Raw genomic sequence first — 19070 nt, forward strand, 5'->3', positions numbered from 1 at the left:
ATTAATTAGCTTTAATTAGTAACTGACTAATCACTATATTTACACCTTTATTTTCTTAGTAAATCGAATGTTGGAAAGATTTAGGTGGTGGTAAAACAGGCTGAAGATGAACAACAACTATATATCTGTAATCATCTATCTATATTTTAGGTTAGTATCAATAAGGGTTTTCGTGGAAATTTTGAGTTCGCGTGTCCGTGTGAGTTGCATAGTGAGTGACGTAATTGCAACGTTCACGCTTCTACACCAAACAATTTTAACATTTGCTTAACATTTTATTGCACGCTCACCACCAGCCAATCTTGTCTTTCCAACATTAGATATTATGTGTGTGTAGTCTTAGATCTACTGTACTTACTTATAAATATATAGCTGGAATTAATATATGTACACTTTACTAACAACAATTACAAATCCCTAGCCAAAGGACATTTGATTTCATCAACGAAATGAAATATTGTTATACGTTTTATTAAATTTAAAACTATATATATTTTTTAAAATATTTTGATTAAATAAAATTAAAAACCATCGACTTCATTTTTATCTTAACGAGTAATAGACATACAGCTATGCTTCTCTAAAATCAGAAATTTAACTAATGACTGAAAGCCATGAAAATAATCAGTACACAACTATTAAACTGCAATAATACTTATCAATATCAGGTTCAGTTCCGTAATGACACGGCAAGGATCGATACTAGTAGGTCATATCAATTATGACCACCCATTAATCGAACATTGTACATTTTTCCACCAAAAGCAGGCAGTCCCACCACCCCGCTCTGACAATGTGCTGTGTACGGATAGGGTTACCATAACTCCAAAATTGTCCTGAGATCTCAGGATTTTTAGGCAATTCTCGGGATTACGGCCGGCAGATTTTGTAGAAAATAGAATAGTGTTTAAATATTATTACTAAAACAGCTTAGACTTAGACTTTGATGTTATTGCACAAATAGTATGGAAGAAATTTGTTATCTATATTGCAGCAAAATCTTAGGATTCAAAGAGAATCATTTTTCTCAGGACTTTCTCATGGTAACCCTATAGTACGAACACATGTCGAACCCACACTAGCGCGGCAAGGCCAACTCCGTCACGCTGAATAATTGATCGGTTTCAGGTACGAGCCGAGCTGCTAATGGCCACATGGACATTCCCATCTTTCAAACCGACGAAGGCAGATACCTGGCAAAGTGTAAGCGCGATATCATTTATTTATAAGTGAAGTTGCAATGGAATTGTTTCAAAATGACAAAGACGGTTACGTGGATGACGTTTTTGCAGCTCTCGGCGATCCTTTGATCAAAGGTCTGACCGAAGTGGCTAACGTAAAACCCAAGGACCCCGTCGCGTTCCTAGCGAGTTTCCTCCACAATTTTCCCGATCAAGAAAAACCTCACTTAGGTACGCAGGTGAGCTATAAATATTTTTTCATTATTTGTATAAATATACAAGTAATTTAAATTACTTAGGAATATTACATCGTTTTAAATATTGTAATAATGATGCTACGAAGTTCTACTGGAAAAAAGTATTACGTAGCAAGCTACGAACTCGCAGTGTTTATCAATCAGATTTTTTATTGTAATCAGACTATTTATTTATATATTTGTCGCACATTATTAAAGAGTATTTATGTCTGTGGATATTAACGACCTCGCTATGTAGGTACAAGGGTATCAAGCCTTAGAGCCTATAGGCCCATAACCATTATTACAGGTATTGCGCGCGGTCTATTAATGTGGCTTACATTTCTGGAATAAACAATCAATAACTTGAATTAATAAGACGTTTTAGCTTAGTTAAATGTACTTGCTCCGCGAGGAGTTCCTAGAGACGAAACCGGGGTTCCAAGAGACGAGACCTGTTCGATCGAGTATCATTTTATTAATGTAAACTTAATAATAGAAGAAGGCCAGATGTGACTACCGGCGCTAAATAACCAACTCATTTTATCTGTCTTATCATTTAATTTAGTATACAATTTGAATTCAGTACCTATACATTTTTCAAATTCCGGCACAATATAAATCCAAATTTAAATCACATACTGGCCATTTGTAACAGGAGAATCTGATGGTGACTCGTCAGGCTGCAGAGGTGGAGAACATGCAGCCGCCGCCAGAGGTCGACGTCCCCAAGATGACGGCTAAGGTCGCTCGCAGCGCCACCAAGACTGCCACCAAACACCGCCCTATAGATGTCGTGACAGTTGACCCCCAGCCCGAAGTGAGCCCCGATGGTCCGGAGACAGCCTTCAGTAGTGCTAATAGAGTAAGTTATGTTCTCCCTTCTCTGTATTGTAAGTGGAGAAGCAAGCAGAAAGGTAGAGAGGTAACTCATATATACCATTTGCGATTGTATGATGGTCATAGTCATAGTCACATACAGCATGCATACATACATAGGTCATGCTGCTCCTTCGTTCTTCTATCTATAACTATTGTAAGTACCTATTATAAAAATTGATTTAGAATATTGAAGCTAAATATATTACTATAAAAATATAGACTTTTTTCTTAACCTGAATAAACCTAATTTCGCCATATACTTGCTTAAAGGATGAACACGGCCAATCCATGCTGCACTTTGCTGCCGCTAGAACTCACACCCGCAACGCTCTGTTCCAACTTCTCCAAGAGTCTGACATCAGCCTGGCCTACAGAGACGAGCTGTACCGCACCGCACGGGACGTCTCCATACAGGCCAACATTCTGGACAACACCGCCGAAATCGACAGATGGGTGCTGCATCTCGCCGCGAGAGGTAAGACTCACTTGTTAATTTGTAAGACACCTGCAACGTGTAAATAAACTATATACCTACCTACTCGTACCTATATATCTCGAAGGATAGCATCAGATTTTGTAATATCATTCTATCAAAGCTGTAGCAGAACCGTAGCAGTAGTACCTTGATTGAAATTAGATACTAAATAATCAACTGCTTCTACGAGTACAGTAAAATACATCTTTAGGCTCCACTAACATTGTAGTTTTTGTGGTTTCAAATACCGATATATTTCTAGGGAACTCTGAAAAGATAATGGAGCTGTTACTGGAAGGTTACGACCACATTTTAGACGTGGTGGATGAGGAGGGCGTGACGATAACAGACGTGATCGCGCAGCGAGGGGACAGCCAGATGGGCAGTCTACTCGCCTCCATACCAGCCTTTGAGGTAAAATTGTTGAAGTAGTGATGAATCTTTAGTTAGCAAATTACTAACCTTAACAATATGTGTCCCGGTTGTGACAAAGGACTTATCTAGCAGCCATCCGATTCAAATTACATTAGTCGAGATATCTGCCAATAGCTAATGATGCAAGGACAACCCTAAGACAACGAAAAAATCTGACCATATAAAGTATAGATATGTATACACGTGCCACGCCATGAGACTTCTTATGCTTTATGTATCGTTTTATCGCTACAATAACACAACTTGTCAGGAGTCGCGCGAGGCCCTCCACGGCGCCGTGCGACATGGTGATCTGCCAGCAGTTCAGGAGATGCTGTCAGCTGAGGGTGGGCGCACACTGGCTCGCAGTCAGAACACCTTCGGCAGAACTGCGCTTCACATCGCTGTGCTAGCCCAGAATGAAGAGATCGTGGCCTATCTGGCGCAAACGTATGCTGAACTGCTACGGATTGGAGATAACGTATGTAGCAGTAACTAGTTCTTTAATCAGTGTGCAAAAGCAAACTAATGTGTGCTACATCCCGAAGCTATTTCAACAGCTAAATTTCATAAACCGATTTATGGTTGACATTTAAAACTATTTTGTGTTTGACCCAAAAAAGGCAGAATAATTTATCTGAAGCACTTGCCTTATTTATAGTCACATAAATGCGATGTTAAATTCACTAAGAACCCTTGGTATTCGCCACAGGTATTCGCTAATAGAAATTCTTCTCATACTTTTACAGTTGGAACGCACGCCTTTGCATTACGCGATGGGAGTAGAGAAGATTGAGTCGCTAAGCAGACTGCTGATCCGAGCGGGAGCCAAGCGAGTCCTTAAGGACCTGAAGGGTCGACAGCCCTCCTACTACTTCATGAACAAGTCTGACATACTACGGCTAAAGGAAGAAGAGGAAGTGTATTGAAGCAAAATCAATATTGTTCGGAGATCTCAAAATGTCAAAGAATCGACGTTATGATAAATAACCCCTCGACTCGACGACGACGCATAAAAAACAATGTAGAATTTAGACATACATATGTAGTCTTGAATGGCTGTGGCTCGTAACTAGGTAGATGATTTTTTAAAAGCAGGGTGTCTGTATTTGGGATAGAATAATAGAGGCTTCTTATGCTGCACTTATTGCAATAGCAATATTATTTAGTTGCATTTGTAAATGTATAGAAACATTGAATGGAAATTCACTATTTTAACGTCATTTTTTATGGTACATATTGTTTGTACTTGATGGGACCCTATTTGAAATTAATTAGGGAATTAAAAACAACTTAAAGTACAATCTTCTTTTATTTTAACCAAACTAATAAAATACATTTATGAGAAAAGCCCTGATACGTATTTAATAATCCTGAGAAAATGTTAATCTAAAAATTAAAATTTATTCTAAAATACATTTTTACTAATCAATAGGTACCGCTACTTGAACACAATCAATCTCCTTGATTTTGAAAATACACAATAGCCAGTAGTCATTGTGTATTTTATTATTGTATATCGCTAAAATAAATTAGTTAAATATTTAAAAAATGGTACATTATCTAACCGTCGTTTCTCAGCATAGACGGATGTACAGACGGTCATCATCAAGTAGGAGACTGCCAAGGGATCGGGTTTATGTACATTTGAGAGACAGAGCCACGCATGCCTGTTGGTAATAAATGAATAAATCTTAAACCAGGTAGATATTTCCTTCTCTACGCTAATAAATGATAGGTATTTGAAATGTTGGTTTAAACATTAAAATAATTTGACGTACACATGAAAACTGCCTAGGTACACTGCAAAAAAAGTTCATGTGCATAAAACCACACAACCACTAAGTACATACTCTCTGTGTTTGGTAGTAGAAATGCCATCGACTTAAGTCCGCATTATGTATATACTCATTTATTACAAAAATGCGAGTTATCCAGTCATGAATATGTAAATGTACTATTGTTTGTTACTACCTCATCTAAATCTACTAGATTGATTTAGATCCTCATCTAAATCAATCTAGTAGATTTAGATGAGCCACCGAACAGCCTTATGAGATACATAAGGTACTGTATACCAATATTCACACGGGATCAAAACCGTTGGCGCAGATAATTTTGTAGTTAATAGTGAAGTGACTTACTGAGCTCGCCCTGATTGAGCGGGACGGGCAGCGGCTTGTGCTTGCTCGTGCGCAGCCAGTCGCGGTACGCGCGGTCCCCGTTCGCGCGTCGCTTCTCCTCGTCCAGGGCTGCGCGCGCAGACTTGCGTTCCTCACGGGTTTTCATTGCTGCATTCATAATACAGTCATCATTTTGAACTACATACATATGATTTTTTTTCTCAATTATTCAAACGTAAATGAATATACAGAGAAAAAACCGCTTCAAGTGGATTTCATTGCACATATCGATGTATTACCATGGTTTTCCCTAAAAACTACTGAGGAGTTTTAAGGGCGTGAGAAGAATGCGTGACACATTTAGTACAAAAGGCGTCCATTCCGCGTCGGTGACCGCTTTCCCTAGATGGACTGTACTTCTGATTCCTTACTTAGTATAAAACATAATACAAACATAACCTTTGATATCCTCCTCTTTCTTTCGGAACCAGTCATTCAGCTTCTCGCAGCGCTCCTGCTCGCGTTTGATGCGCTCTCGCTCTAACCGCTCGTTCTCCCGGTACCGCCGCATGATCTCCTCCGCTCGCCGGCGCTCGGTCTGAGTTCGCTTTCGCTCGAGCCATTGCCGATAAGATTCCTCGCGCTGTTCAGTGCTCGTGGTGGGTACTGGTTGGTTCTTCATCTTTTCCATGCGCAGTTTTTGGCGTCGCTGATAAAAGATAATTTTATTAAAACATTTTTCATTAATTAATATGCACATAAAAACACAGATACCTAAATGTTTCGTGAAAAATAGTACAAACTTCTTGTTCCTTTCGTTCGAGCCACTGCTTAAACGCCTCTTGTTTCTTCTTTTCGTTACGTTCGCGCTCCTCCTTAGCCGTAGTGGTAGTCGATAGCGAGGCAACTGACAGTCTGAACGTGTCCTGCGGGTCTTCGCGATAGGTGCGATGGTTACGTGGCGTGTCTTCTTCTTCCTCATCATCTCCGGATAACTGATCATCCTCAACCAATCGGCAAGACTTTCTTTGAACACTGGTTGAAGAGTCCGAGCTTGAATTGCGTCCGCTGAGAAAAGGCGTGGAGTTACTTCGGTACGAGGTGTGAGGGTGGGGAGTCACTTCCAGACATGAGCTCTCCGCGTGCAGTGACGTCACTGACCGAGAAGCTTCTACTGTCTCGATATAAATGGCGGGGTTTATGTATCGAGTCTTGCTTTTCCTCGACCCCTGAGAGTCGGTGTCACTATGGTACTGTATATTTTCGCCTGCTCCGTCAAAAACATGATTAGATTGTTTTTCGTTCAAATCTTTAATGTGCTCATTCTGGGCGCTATCGCCAAAGTTTCCCTTCTCAATATCACTCGCCATCACTTATATCACAGTATTAAAAAAGATCATAATAATATAATTAAAATTCTCGAATCAAGAGTTTCCAAATAAACATAAAAAACCAAAAAGTTACGTCAAAATGGTAAGTTTGGATTGTGAATGTCACAAAAAACGTATTTTGCCAGTATCTATCAAATAAATAGGTACAAAAATAGACCATATAGGTGGTGTTCAACAACAAATAAGTAGGTATTTAGGGTTCCTTGTTCCGTGGGTCCCAGATTCTCAACATCCGGTAAGAATTTAAAAACAATGGTCGCATTATGATCCCCAGACGACACGTCAGATAGATCTTGTTGCATTCAACACGTGATAATAAAATCCTTTATCCAAAACTATTCCTTTCGTTAGACGATCATAGGTGCACCATGTGGTCATGGTGGAAACGGTGGTGGTGTAATGGTTAAGACCCCCGCCTGAGGATCGAAAGCTCTCATGTTCATAGAAAAACATCGTGAGGAAACTCCATAAAATAATGCCAAGTTGTTACGTGTGTTTCATTCCATGTAATGACCACGACCCTCAGTCATGAGGAATACGACTATGAAGATGTCATACTTGTTATACTAATGAATTTTCGTGGAAGTAGGTGAATTTTAGCTTGCACCATTTGATTACAATAATTGTCAAAAGGGACAGTACAACTTGTAGTTGAAAGATACATGATTATAAGTTCGTAAGCACATTAAAATATATCCATAGAGAAAAATAAAACACTGAATACACATTAAAAATGGTTTTTTTATTGACATTGGGTATATTATTCAATTAAATGTTGACAAACAGCCAATCGTTATCACTTATTTTAATCTGTAGGTCGACGATATTCGTCATTCGGAATCTTCACAGTTACAGGCACTTCGTAGCCGAAATTTTCTAAGTGAAATAAATATACTAATCGACTTAGGAAAACTGTAAGTATCTGTAAATGTATGGACTACGCCAGTACATAAAACGTTTTCGCACTTAAAATTATAATCTATGTCTAGTAACCACTGATGTCGGTCGGGAATATTTGCATCACACTGGTTTTATTAACAGTCAATAAAAAATTATGAGGTATGTTAATATGGTGTGCTACATACAATATGTATCTCATTATAGAAATTTCATAATAATTATAAGGGAATGTCGAAATTACGTCAGTTAGCGGGAATTGTGATTATTGAAATTTAAAAATCTTCATACAGATTGTAACTTCCTAACTCTAAATTCGCATCTAGGTATGACTCTTATATTTTTATATTACAATCATACTAATACGATCTTAAATGTAAGAGCTAAATCAAATAATATATTCAGCTTCAGATTAATAATATTATATTTGACTTAGCTCATTTTTACCTACTTGATTTTCAGATTATTATATTGATATTAAAAATAGGGATATTATTTGTACAATACTGCAGAAAAGCTGAAACAACATTTGTCCCACGGACATCAATAGTGAACATTTATTTTCCTTGCCTTTAATAGTGATACTGAATCGGTGAAAACCATTCAGCCATATATTTATGACAAAGAAGTCAATAATTTGTTGTTTGCTAGTTATTTCTAAATATAAAATGTCTTGTGAATTTATCCCCGAGTAAAACTTCAGTTGTAAACACTATTTCAGCTTGCTATAAAACCAGTGGGCAACACAGTCCCACATTTTATTCACTACAAGTTTTATTCTAGAAAATTCTAAACTATTATACGAACAAGCCCATCCCTAACTGATATATTCCTGATATACTAGGCCATACTAGGCCATAAGAATATAAGAATAAATTTATGAATATCATCTAAAGAAATTTATTAATCCATTGAATATAATGATTTTACCAATATAATACTTGTTCAGGCAACATCTAGAGTTATATAGCAACTCTAACAGAACAAAAGCAATCAAGATAATTGGGACTAGAGAAAGTTAGCATGACCAATGACAATGTCGAAGCAATGTGGATGCAACCTGCCTCACCTGGAGGCTAAGGATACACGGTCTAAATTATACCCAACCACTTCCATCCAGTAATTATATGATCATTGAAATGTAAACTTTATAGCGTCTACTTTAGACATACTTTACATTGATAACAGTAGCAGTAACTTGCTTGAAGATCTCGTGTTGTCAATGTAAAATATGTCTACAGAGGAAAGTTTAAAGCGCACTATTCAATAACGTTATTTTGTAGGTTGGTAATGGTGCGGTATAACTCAAATACGGTGTAAAAAAATCAGCTATGACCATGAATCTTTTAATATTACTCACATCTAGTGAATAAAATGTGAGAAGTTGTTAATCGGACTTGTCATAATGTTACTTTTATCTCTTAAGAGACACTAATTGAGATGAGGAGGCTAGTATAGAGACTCGGCATTGGATGAGCGTGGCTTTTTGATCTTCTCGAGGTTCTTGATGACGATATCGTGCAGGGAGCAGTAGCGGTTGCGGATTTCACACATCACCAACCAAAGCGAAAGGTACTCCTTCTCATCTAGTTCCTATAGAAAAAGATAATAAAATTAAAAAATAAAATCACATTATCATATCATAATGTGATTATGTTGTTACATAAATGTATAATTACCAGGGTACTTAAAAATTTATTGTGACATTGATGTCAACGTAAAGCAGTCAAGTTAATATAAAATTTTATACTGTTCTGGTATTGGACTTATAAAAAATGTTATAATCAGGAACTCACTTTCACAGCTCTTCTATAGTCGTCAATGTGTGGATATTTGGCAACTTTGGAGACAATCTTTGCTCTTGATATGAAGTATCGTGAGATTTGGTCGAAAAATGCAGCTGCTTCTGACTCCACTGATTGTATTTCTGCCAGAGTATCCTCTTGTATTGATACACCAAAATTATTGCCATCTTCAATTTTGGGAATCATAAATGAGATCCACATTTTCAGCTAAAAAAGTAAGTAAGAAGTGAGAAAGCAGTAGGTTGCTGAAGCTCATGTGATATGCTTTACCAATTAAATTTAAAGCAAGCATATAATTTTCCTCTTTCCAAAGCAAAATTATACTTGAATATGATTCATCTTATTGCCAGTGTTCTCACGAATGACACAGAAGATGTACATGAAACAGGTATTTTAGAGGAAAAATGTATAAGAAAAAAGTTATTTCTATGATGACTGTAATTGATAAATTAGTAATAGGTACTAGTAACAGACACACCCACTTGGTTGGATCCAACAGATCAACAGAAAGGTGTGCATGTATATAAAAAAAAAAGCTACCTTTCTTCTCTTTCATTTGCATAGCTTCATCCCTTACTATTGGTTGGTTGTATTGTTTTTGATCATATATTTTACAACTTAAGTTTAAGAAATTACTTTTATGAGAGAAAAGAAGAAAGAAAAAAAAGCTTACTAGATTGGAATCTTCAACCAGCTCTCTGATGTGAGGTTTGACAAGGTGTATGAGGTCACTAAGTGGTTTGTTGCAAGGTACTGTTCCATTTGGGAGAGCATATACTTTAGAGCCGTCTAGAGTTGTGTTGCTTGAAGCGTCTGATGTGTCCAGCCGTGGTTTCTTCGCATTTGGTTCAGTGCAAGGCGCCGCTGGAGGTGGCACTGGAATGTTTAAGTCCTGAAACAGAGAGCATATCAATTATATTAATCTCTCATATCTCCACATAATTATAACCTGTTGAGTTGCAGGCTGTGATGCTACAAAACCCAGGGTAAAAAAATAGAAAAAAATGTTGATATTGATAAATGTTAACAGGGGACATCATAGATATAAATTTTTCATACATTTTAGGTTTCTTCTGATCCATCTTAAAAATATAAACATTTCCTTGTAACCTTTAATAGACTTGAACAAAGTGAATAATATGTCATTGTTGTATAAAAACTGAATTAAAATAAAGTTAATTAATATCAGTGAAGTGACTTTATAAAGTAAATTTACAATAAAATTTTCAATGCTGCCTAAAAGCTGCCTGATAAAGATGCATCAGCTGCAGAAGCTGCCTGACTATTATTTAAGAAAAGAATAAACACAGACCTTGGAATATGATTTTTATTATTTCCTGGTTGGGAATTCCAGTACACCAGACAGGTGATCTGTCCTCCCATTTTGGGACAATTTCACCCATGGGTGAGACACCCATATATATACCTACATAGTGCATTAATCTGAATGCTATAAGGGGGCCACACAATAAAATTACAAATTCAGAAAGAATGGTATGGTTTTTTTTTTACCTAAGCTGTAGGCAAATGTCTTCCATCTATTTTTATGTTCATTTTTATCTGTTTAGTTATTAGGTTTCTATAGGATTACTATTATACCTATTCACTAACCTTTATTCATAAGGCCAATTTTACAACTAGTGGTATCATAAAGATAAATAACTAGTATATTATTTGTTCATTTGAACATCATAATATGGTGTATTGTATGTTTTACTAAGCTATAAACATTTTGTTCTCTTTTTTATATTGTTGTATGTGTGATTGCAACAGAAATAAAACAGTATCTATGTAAAGAAAAAAAAAACATTTTTATCTACGAGAACTAGGTAATGTACCTAGTTCTCGTAGATGAAAATATTCCCAATTGATTACTGGGGAATATTTCAAAGGAAAAACATGTAGGTTACCTGGTGAACATCAGTTAAATTACGATTTTGAAAATTAGGTGTTTGTAAAAGTTCATTCAACTTTACTATTTTTTCTGGAAATCCTTTAATTATTAAATGTTCTGCCTTCTGCTTAAGAGAGTCTTTGTACTCTTGAACCTGTAAAGAGACGAATTACAACATAAGATCACGGTTAATTCGCAATGTGTTTCAACATCGAAGCGTTTTCCCATACTTCCATGGCCGCACAAAACAGTGAGGTTATGTTGATTTTTCGTGTTTAACTGCTTCTAACCACAAAAACACAAGATGACTGACAAATAATACAATAGAAATCCAAAGAATGACTGCAACTCTTTCTAAAATCTTGAATACCACGAAAAAATCCAAAATTATACTAAGGTCACGCACACTAAAATCACAATACTCTCGTCAGTCGTCACGTCAAACAGTTCAGAGTTGTAATAAATATAACAAAAACTATACCTTTTTCGCAACGTCTGTCATGGTTTTACAGGGATTTAAATTTATTTAAACCCCAAATTAATTTCAAAATATCGTAATATAGATTTATTATTTTAACAGTAACTACTCGACTCGTCGCGTGCGATACACACACTTTGAATGACGAATTAATGAATGGGCAAACGAATAAACATATACAGCCTCAGAAATAATGCACTTATAAATAAAATTTATTTCACATCATCCAGGATGAAATCTAACAATTATAGATAGTATTAATGTATACCTTCAACATCATTGATTCATCAGCTTTCACTAAATCCATATTTTAATTTGTTTCCCAGTTTTGGTTAACAATGTTTGACGTTGAAATATATTTTTGCACTTTTTAATTTTTTTTTCTTTGGCTGTCTTCTTTTGAGATGTAAAATGCAAACTTTTTAGAAAGTTTCTTATATAACACATTTACAAAGTACATTAAACTGTTATTGTTTATGAATTAAATCTACCCTCATTTGAGTTTAGTCCATTCGCATTCACATTACATAGTCGGCGTCATTCATAGGCATCCTTAATCTGTGCTCTAACTTTGCTATAGGCAAATAGGTTGCCTATAGCAAAGTTAGAGCACAGATTACATAATATCCCAGTAGGTTAGAGTAAAATAATATTATATAGAGTGGGCTAATATACAGGCCATGGATTAGTAAGGACTTCATACAACGGAGTACCTACTAATTCCATGATACAGGCTAAATCTTTATTATCAGCATGCCGCAAGTTTACAAAGTTACATTACACTGTTAGAAAAAAAAATTAAAACATTGGTTGGGTGTAACAAATTAGTTAATGACTATTATACGTATATGTACGGACCTATGTAAGTATTTTATATTGTGGGTCACCATGGAATTAGTAGGTACATACTCCTTATCTTTCATCTGTGGTCCGACCTTTCTTTCTTATCGCGGCCGCATACGTTCGGTTTCTGAATCAATGGATGACGTTTACGGATTCGGAATATTACTGCGCATAAATTTATCCCGCCAAAGTGCAACACGGTATAATTGTTGGTAACAAAAGCTTGTTAAAAAAAAGCTTATTTCAAACCTTAGTGCTTTCACTATGCTAAGTTAATTACATAATGTCTGTAAGATCTTTTATAAGATAATAAATTTAAAAAAAAGCAAAGTTGCCTTTTGCAAAGTTGATTATAACATTCATTTTAGAGTACTTTATTCATATTTTCCTTATGTAAGCATTCGTTTGTGAAAATATAAACCGTGTTGCATATTCGGGTGCCGAAATATTATTAACCAAAAGATACAAAATTTCGAAACTATGGGCAATAGCAACACGCTGCAATATCTTCGAGCCAGTTAATGGTCAAAAATATTCTCGGAACACCTGACGACTTATGAAAATATGAACTTCATACAGGCAAGGCTTTCAGTCAAAATCAAGTTTATTAATTTGTTATCACAGTCCACAGTTGACCAAATAATGCTGAATATAACCTAAAATGGTGTTATTATTTTCAGAAGCAGTTAACCGCCCTTCAGTTTTCTCATGGTCTAAAACTGAAGTCTTCGAAGTATACTCAAAGGCGACAAAGAGCTGATAAACGTGAAGCTAAAAATCAAATATGTATCGTCGTATATGTGAAGTTATTCGATTTTATCGTAAGTTAATAGGGAATATTACGCAAAGCTCGGCGAAGATAGCGCTACTGGTACAACTTAGGTAAACAACATTGCCAATGGCGGCCAGAAGCACTAATTATCAATACCTATTGTTGAAAATTTACGATTAAAAAACGTCTTTGCCATCGTGGTGCGAGGTAAAAAGAAAAAAAGAAGGATTAGTGGATTATTGAATAGTATGCTTCAGAATACAAAGTATTAAATACAACACGAATTTGCTAAATCATTTAAGTCCAGTGTAAAACACAATACTTTTATTATCATTCCTTAAATATTGAACACTAGTAGTTTTTTATCTTTTGGAAAACGATGTTTCCCAATATTTCGGCACCCGAATATACAACACTGTTGTATATTTTCACAAATGAATGTTTACATAAGGAAAATATGAATGAAGTACTCTATAATAAACGTTTTCATCAACTTAGCAAAAGGCGGCAATGCTTTTGTTTGACAGGCTTTTGCTTAGCAAAAGGCGGCAGTGCTGCACTCTGGCGGGATAAATGCGCAGTAATACTCCCTATTCGGATTCCGAAAGTGTGCGGCCACGGTAAAACTTGATGGCTATACCAACCTGCCAAGCAATGCCGTGCACATTTTAGATAGTAGTAAAATGTCACTGTCAAGTCGTATACATATTAGATTTATTTATTTACTAACAACAACTAGGCACCCAACCTACTTTGCTTTGTTAAATTTTGAATTCATTAAATGTTGTACAATACAAGTATTGTAATAAAACATAATGTCATTTAAGTTCAACTTTTCGGGAGAAGATGTGGCAGAATCGTCTAGTAAGTAGCTGGGGTAAAAAATTCTAGGTTATCTATTTTACGTACCTATTCTATTCGCTTGACAACAAAGAAATATAAATTAACTAGCTGCGCCCCGTGACTTCGATCCCGTGGGAATTTTGGGATAAAACATACCCTATGTGTTATTGCAGGTTATATTCTACCCGTGTAGGTATTAAATTTCATAACAATCGGTCCAGTAGATTTTGCGTGAAAGATTAACAACATACATACAGACACCCTCACAATTTTTCGCATTTATGATAGTAGTAGGATTATTATGTACTAATGAGAAAATTTTATTTTAGCAACAGATACTTTATACATACCTTGGTTTGACTGTAAAGAAGTTGTTCCAACAAATCAAATGGAAGAATTAGATAGCATAGTCAAACATGCTAAAATGTTTATATGTGGAGATGTTGAAATAGGTCATGTTGTCACTAGTGAAGCTATTGCTAACATTTTAAGTACAAATGATACATATAATGCTACAGAATGTGCTGAAAAAGATCATAGTGACCTTGTTGTTGGCAAATATGAAGGTAAATTCTTGAAAATTTAAACTAAGTATTTTAAAATATGTGAAACATATAAAATATGTGTATACACACATTAAAGAATTCTGGCAAAATCTTTGAGATTTTTGACCTATGTATTATTTTCATTACAACAACTTTTCATTTTCAGGAGGTCTAAAGATATGGGAATGTACATATGATCTGGTTGAATATCTGATAAATAATTCTGATAAAATCAATTTTGTGTCTGCCAGAGTTTTGGATCTAGGATGTGGAGCTGGTATTTTAGGAATATATGCCTTTATAAATGGAGCAAATGTAACATTTCAAGATTATGTGAGTATCTAACAATTTAATATTTTGACATTGGTTGATACATAAACTGCAAAATTCTTTTATCAATTTTGGCAAACTAATAATGTAATTATTTTAGAATCAAGAAGTCTTGGAACATGTGACAATACCAAATGTCTTACTAAACATTGAGGAGGAAGAAGATACTGCAAAATTGCTAAAAAGATGTAGATTTTATTCTGGCGACTGGGCTTCTTTTAATAACAAATATGATGAAAGTGAGATGTATGACCTCATACTCACATCTGAAACTATTTATAATGATAACAATTATGACAAACTCATAAACATTTTCATAAAGAGACTAAGTAAAACTGGAGCAGTGTACTTAGCAGCTAAGACATGTTATTTTGGTGTGGGAGGTGGTGTGAGGCAATTTGAACAAAAACTGGAAAACAATGGGGCATTACAAAGTGAAATCTGTTGGAAAAGTACAGGTGGTATACAAAGAGAAATTTTAAAAATAACTCACAAATTATAACAATAAACATTTATTTCTTATAATATTTTTTTATTTATGGAAGACAATTTTCAAAATATATTTTCATAAAAAAATTATATAACCATTTAAAAATTCAAAAAACTTAACATTGATGCCAGCCACACCAGCCAGCCTCAAAATACTAAAACAACAGAATTATAAATAGTAAATGACATTTTCACTTAAGGAGAAAGTCTTTCAAACACCCAGCCATCATCTCCCTGGTGCAGTAGCTTGCCATCAGGCACTTCTCCCTCCTTTGGCTTCCTGAACTTTATTCTGTCATGTAGCCTGTCCCTCTGACCTTGCCAAAACTCCACTGCCCTAGGACGAATGATGTAGCCACCCCTTGAAAATAACAATTTTAATGTAAATTAGACCACCATGCAAGCAATAATAATTTCACATTCATCAATTAATGCTAATACTTATAATTTCAAAATAACATGTTAAAATAGTGTGTATTGACTTTAAAAACAGTTTTAAATGACTTCTTATGAATAAAATAGTTTAGTTTCTCTGCCACTGATAAGAACACAATGATGTCTTAATTACCATGTCAACAGTGTGCCAATCTTTTGATAAGACAAAATAGGTATAAAATTGTATTAAAAGATCTTATCATAGGTGGTTGGGATGGCTTATCTACTTAAACTGCACATAAAGGAAATCTAATTCAAAACTATTGAATTAGATTTCCTTTATGTGATATATGAGAAATATTTACCAATAATCTGGTTTAGGAACTTCTTTTCCTGGTATCAAATAATCTGCTTCTAATACTTTTTCTCTTTCGCACAATATATCCCTGGACTCTATTGGAGTGCTTTGGAAACTGGCACAAGCTGCTATTTGACTTGGTACAGGACGAGTATGGAAATATCTTGTGGATTCTTCTTTTGAGAGTTTCTCTACATGACCCTCAATTCTTACTGATCTGTTCAATACTTCCCAGTAAAATGTGGCAGCTACTTTTGGATTTTCATTCTGAAATAAATTTAATATAATGAATCCATACATCTTCATGAATGTTCACCTTTATAATATTAGTAAGATAGTATACTGAGATAAAAATAGTATGGGATTCCCAAATATTTATATAAATATAATATACAATATTCTTTACATACCATTTCCCTTGCTTTCCTACTCCCATAGTTAGTAAAGAATTTATAACCTTCCTTTCCATAACCCTTCAAAAGAACAAATCTTGCTGAGGGATATCCTTCTCTGTAACAACAAAATATTTATACATATGATCTCGTTCAAAAGATAAGACATTTGGCAAGAAAATAAAACATTGATAATATTATTTTGGAAGACAAAATTTATCTTATCTCCTTCAGTAACATAATATTATTCAGTTTGTCTATTCATAAATTAGATTATTTCTTTGGTTAACTAGTTTCATTTGTTTGAATGATATTGACAACTCAAATTATTTTTGGGTACAATATTTAATTTTAAATAAAATTTTACACAGATAAGATTTATACTCACTTAGATGAGGTTGCCAGACACATAGCATTGGGCTCTAAAATCTCTTTCCTGCCACAGGCTTCTTCAAACCATGCTTTAAATTGTCCAAATGGCTCTCTTGAAACTAGATGCTTCTCTAAAAATGTATCTTTCTTATCCTTATATTTAATTCTCATTCCTGGAAGTAAAAAATACAATACCTATAATTTGTTTTTAATTTCTTATAGGACAATCATATAAGAAGTGTCCATAAACTTTTACTCAAAATGACAAACATTATCCTTGAGATGCAGTGGCAGCTGTAAATTTCATTTTAAATTAATTGAGTAATAATTCAGGTTAATATTTTAGTTTAACCTTTCCTTAATTTAAGTAAAATTTGTAGTTGTTTACAAACCTCTGTGGTGTTGAGTGAATTATAAAATATTGTATATTGTTTGTAAACACATAAATAATATAAATATTAATGCTAATAAAACAAAGTATCACCTAAAAATCCATATTACCTCCAATATCGATGCTCATTTTCCGTGATAAATTCACCGATGTGGTAAAAGTTACAGAGCGAAACAGTTGCCTAGATCCCATGCAGTCATGCAATATCGGCACTGACTAACACTGGATACACTGAGTCAGTGGCAGTTACTACCTACTGGTAAAACTGAAGCTCTAATGAAGTCTGGACAGACTGTAGGTACGCACTACGCACATGGAATTAGTAGGTACTCCGAAGTACCTACCTACTTATTAAATCCATGACTAGGTACTTGAGGTACGCATGTACGCACTACACACAACACTACTGATTGAATATTGACGTTGATTTTGATTAGCTGTCAAGTAAATTTTTATCTTCGCTGTTGCAAGCGAATTGCAAAGTGTGCAGTGTTAAACAAGGTTGCTTCAGTTGCTAGCTTGTAACTTGATGCCAGTCGTAATGGGCGCTTCACACTCGCGCGAGAATCTCGCTTGACATCTCGGGAAGAATCTCGGTGAGAACTTCTTTGGATACACACTCGCAACGTTCTCAATACAGTTCTCACACTTGATGGACGCAGAAGTAACTGTTGCAACAAGCTTATTGCTATGCGCATTTGCATATTATAATTACGCTTATATTTTGTTTTGTTTTTCAATTCGTCAATGGGTATTACCATCAAGGTACTTATATACTTTCCAAGCTTCGTGGTTTTTAAGTTTATTTTTGTTCTTTTAAATTTTAATGCCACAATATCGGTTCTGCTTGAAAAAATTCTAGAAATGTCAATTCTAATTCGTTCGTCCAAATCATACTGATCCTGAGGAACACGCGAGTGTAGATTCAATATAAGTTCTCTTATTTTCACATATATATTTCTACATAATAATAGTAACCGAAAATAATATTTAATTATTTATTTCATCATCTTGCTATTACCATTACAGCAACATCCAACCCAACCATCAAAAACATAACCTAAAATACGGGATATACATATTTATTTCAGCATGAAAAATTTGCCCTTTATCGAAAACAGACATTACTACGTATTCTATGCATCCGATATACTTGTCTTTGTTGCAATGTGTAGCTGCAACAGAAAGAAACGCCACAGATCTATGAACATTCAGTTTTTATCTGTGAGAAATGCATTAGGGCTGAGGATTCTTCTTCTGCTTCCTCATCATGCGGAAGTTCCGCATTATTTTGGGTTTCTCAACCGTTACCGCATCCTTTTATATAAATAAAAAATCCTCTTCCGCTTCCTCAAAATTTAAGAGGAATTTATGAGGAATTTCACTGCGCATGCGCGTCACATATCCATGGCAACGCAAACGCCGCAGCGCGATGCCGGGCTGAACGGGCGAGCGAGACCTCCCCTCCCGCCACATGCCCTTTTTATTAATTTTTGTGTATGTATTTAGGCACTGTACCTAGTTATGTGCAGACAGGACAGCGGCTTTTGGGTTGGGTCCGCTAGTTTTTTAATTTCCTATCAT

At 35.2% G+C, this 19070-nt stretch overlaps 5 protein-coding genes across 11 annotated transcripts; 2 read left to right on the forward strand and 3 right to left on the reverse strand.

Moving 5' to 3' along the window:
* The first annotated feature begins 9 nt into the window (after positions 1-9).
* On the forward strand, positions 10-4486 carry LOC128674872 (uncharacterized protein). Of its 4 annotated transcripts, XM_053753850.1 has the most exons (8): positions 10-150; positions 1129-1203; positions 1293-1420; positions 2076-2282; positions 2570-2774; positions 3037-3188; positions 3460-3669; positions 3938-4486. In XM_053753850.1, exons 2-8 carry the CDS (start codon positions 1155-1157, stop codon positions 4115-4117), a joined length of 1131 nt encoding a protein of 376 aa, XP_053609825.1. In that variant the 5' UTR covers positions 10-150; positions 1129-1154; the 3' UTR covers positions 4118-4486. The 4 variants fall into 4 exon arrangements, with proteins under 4 accessions (XP_053609825.1, XP_053609826.1, XP_053609824.1 ...); XM_053753851.1 differs by lacking the exon at positions 10-150 and having other exon boundaries at positions 1184-1203; positions 1293-1412; XM_053753849.1 differs by lacking the exons at positions 10-150; positions 1129-1203 and having other exon boundaries at positions 1210-1420.
* LOC128674873 (uncharacterized) lies at positions 4482-6786 on the reverse strand. Its single transcript, XM_053753853.1, has 4 exons — positions 6115-6786; positions 5771-6020; positions 5333-5479; positions 4482-4858 (listed from the first exon to the last, which is right to left on the reverse strand). Exons 1-4 carry the CDS (start codon positions 6679-6681, stop codon positions 4797-4799), a joined length of 1026 nt encoding a protein of 341 aa, XP_053609828.1. The 5' UTR covers positions 6682-6786; the 3' UTR covers positions 4482-4796.
* A 637-nt stretch (positions 6787-7423) lies between these two features.
* Positions 7424-12233, reverse strand: REG (Proteasome regulator gamma). Of its 3 annotated transcripts, none has more exons than XM_053753690.2 (5): positions 12045-12233; positions 11315-11452; positions 10078-10296; positions 9396-9611; positions 7424-9192 (listed from the first exon to the last, which is right to left on the reverse strand). In XM_053753690.2, exons 1-5 carry the CDS (start codon positions 12081-12083, stop codon positions 9049-9051), a joined length of 756 nt encoding a protein of 251 aa, XP_053609665.1. In that variant the 5' UTR covers positions 12084-12233; the 3' UTR covers positions 7424-9048. The 3 variants fall into 3 exon arrangements, with proteins under 3 accessions (XP_053609665.1, XP_053609666.1, XP_053609667.1); XM_053753691.1 differs by having other exon boundaries at positions 11780-12062; XM_053753692.2 differs by lacking the exon at positions 12045-12233 and adding an exon at positions 11529-11739.
* A 1834-nt stretch (positions 12234-14067) lies between these two features.
* On the forward strand, positions 14068-15634 carry LOC128674948 (uncharacterized protein). Its single transcript, XM_053753961.1, has 4 exons — positions 14068-14255; positions 14564-14800; positions 14946-15112; positions 15210-15634. The coding sequence occupies exons 1-4, from the start codon at positions 14207-14209 to the stop codon at positions 15609-15611; spliced, it is 855 nt and encodes a 284-aa protein (XP_053609936.1). The 5' UTR covers positions 14068-14206; the 3' UTR covers positions 15612-15634.
* Positions 15606-17891, reverse strand: LOC128674949 (pyridoxine/pyridoxamine 5'-phosphate oxidase-like). Of its 2 annotated transcripts, none has more exons than XM_053753962.2 (5): positions 17597-17891; positions 17112-17268; positions 16742-16841; positions 16339-16598; positions 15606-15959 (listed from the first exon to the last, which is right to left on the reverse strand). In XM_053753962.2, the coding sequence occupies exons 1-5, from the start codon at positions 17676-17678 to the stop codon at positions 15794-15796; spliced, it is 765 nt and encodes a 254-aa protein (XP_053609937.1). In that variant the 5' UTR covers positions 17679-17891; the 3' UTR covers positions 15606-15793. The 2 variants fall into 2 exon arrangements, with proteins under 2 accessions (XP_053609937.1, XP_053609938.1); XM_053753963.2 differs by having other exon boundaries at positions 17831-17854.
* Between the last annotated feature and the right edge of the window lie 1179 nt (positions 17892-19070).

Source organism: Plodia interpunctella, chromosome 13, assembly GCF_027563975.2.
Source record: "Plodia interpunctella isolate USDA-ARS_2022_Savannah chromosome 13, ilPloInte3.2, whole genome shotgun sequence".
Classification (NCBI taxonomy): Eukaryota; Metazoa; Arthropoda; class Insecta; order Lepidoptera; family Pyralidae; genus Plodia; species Plodia interpunctella.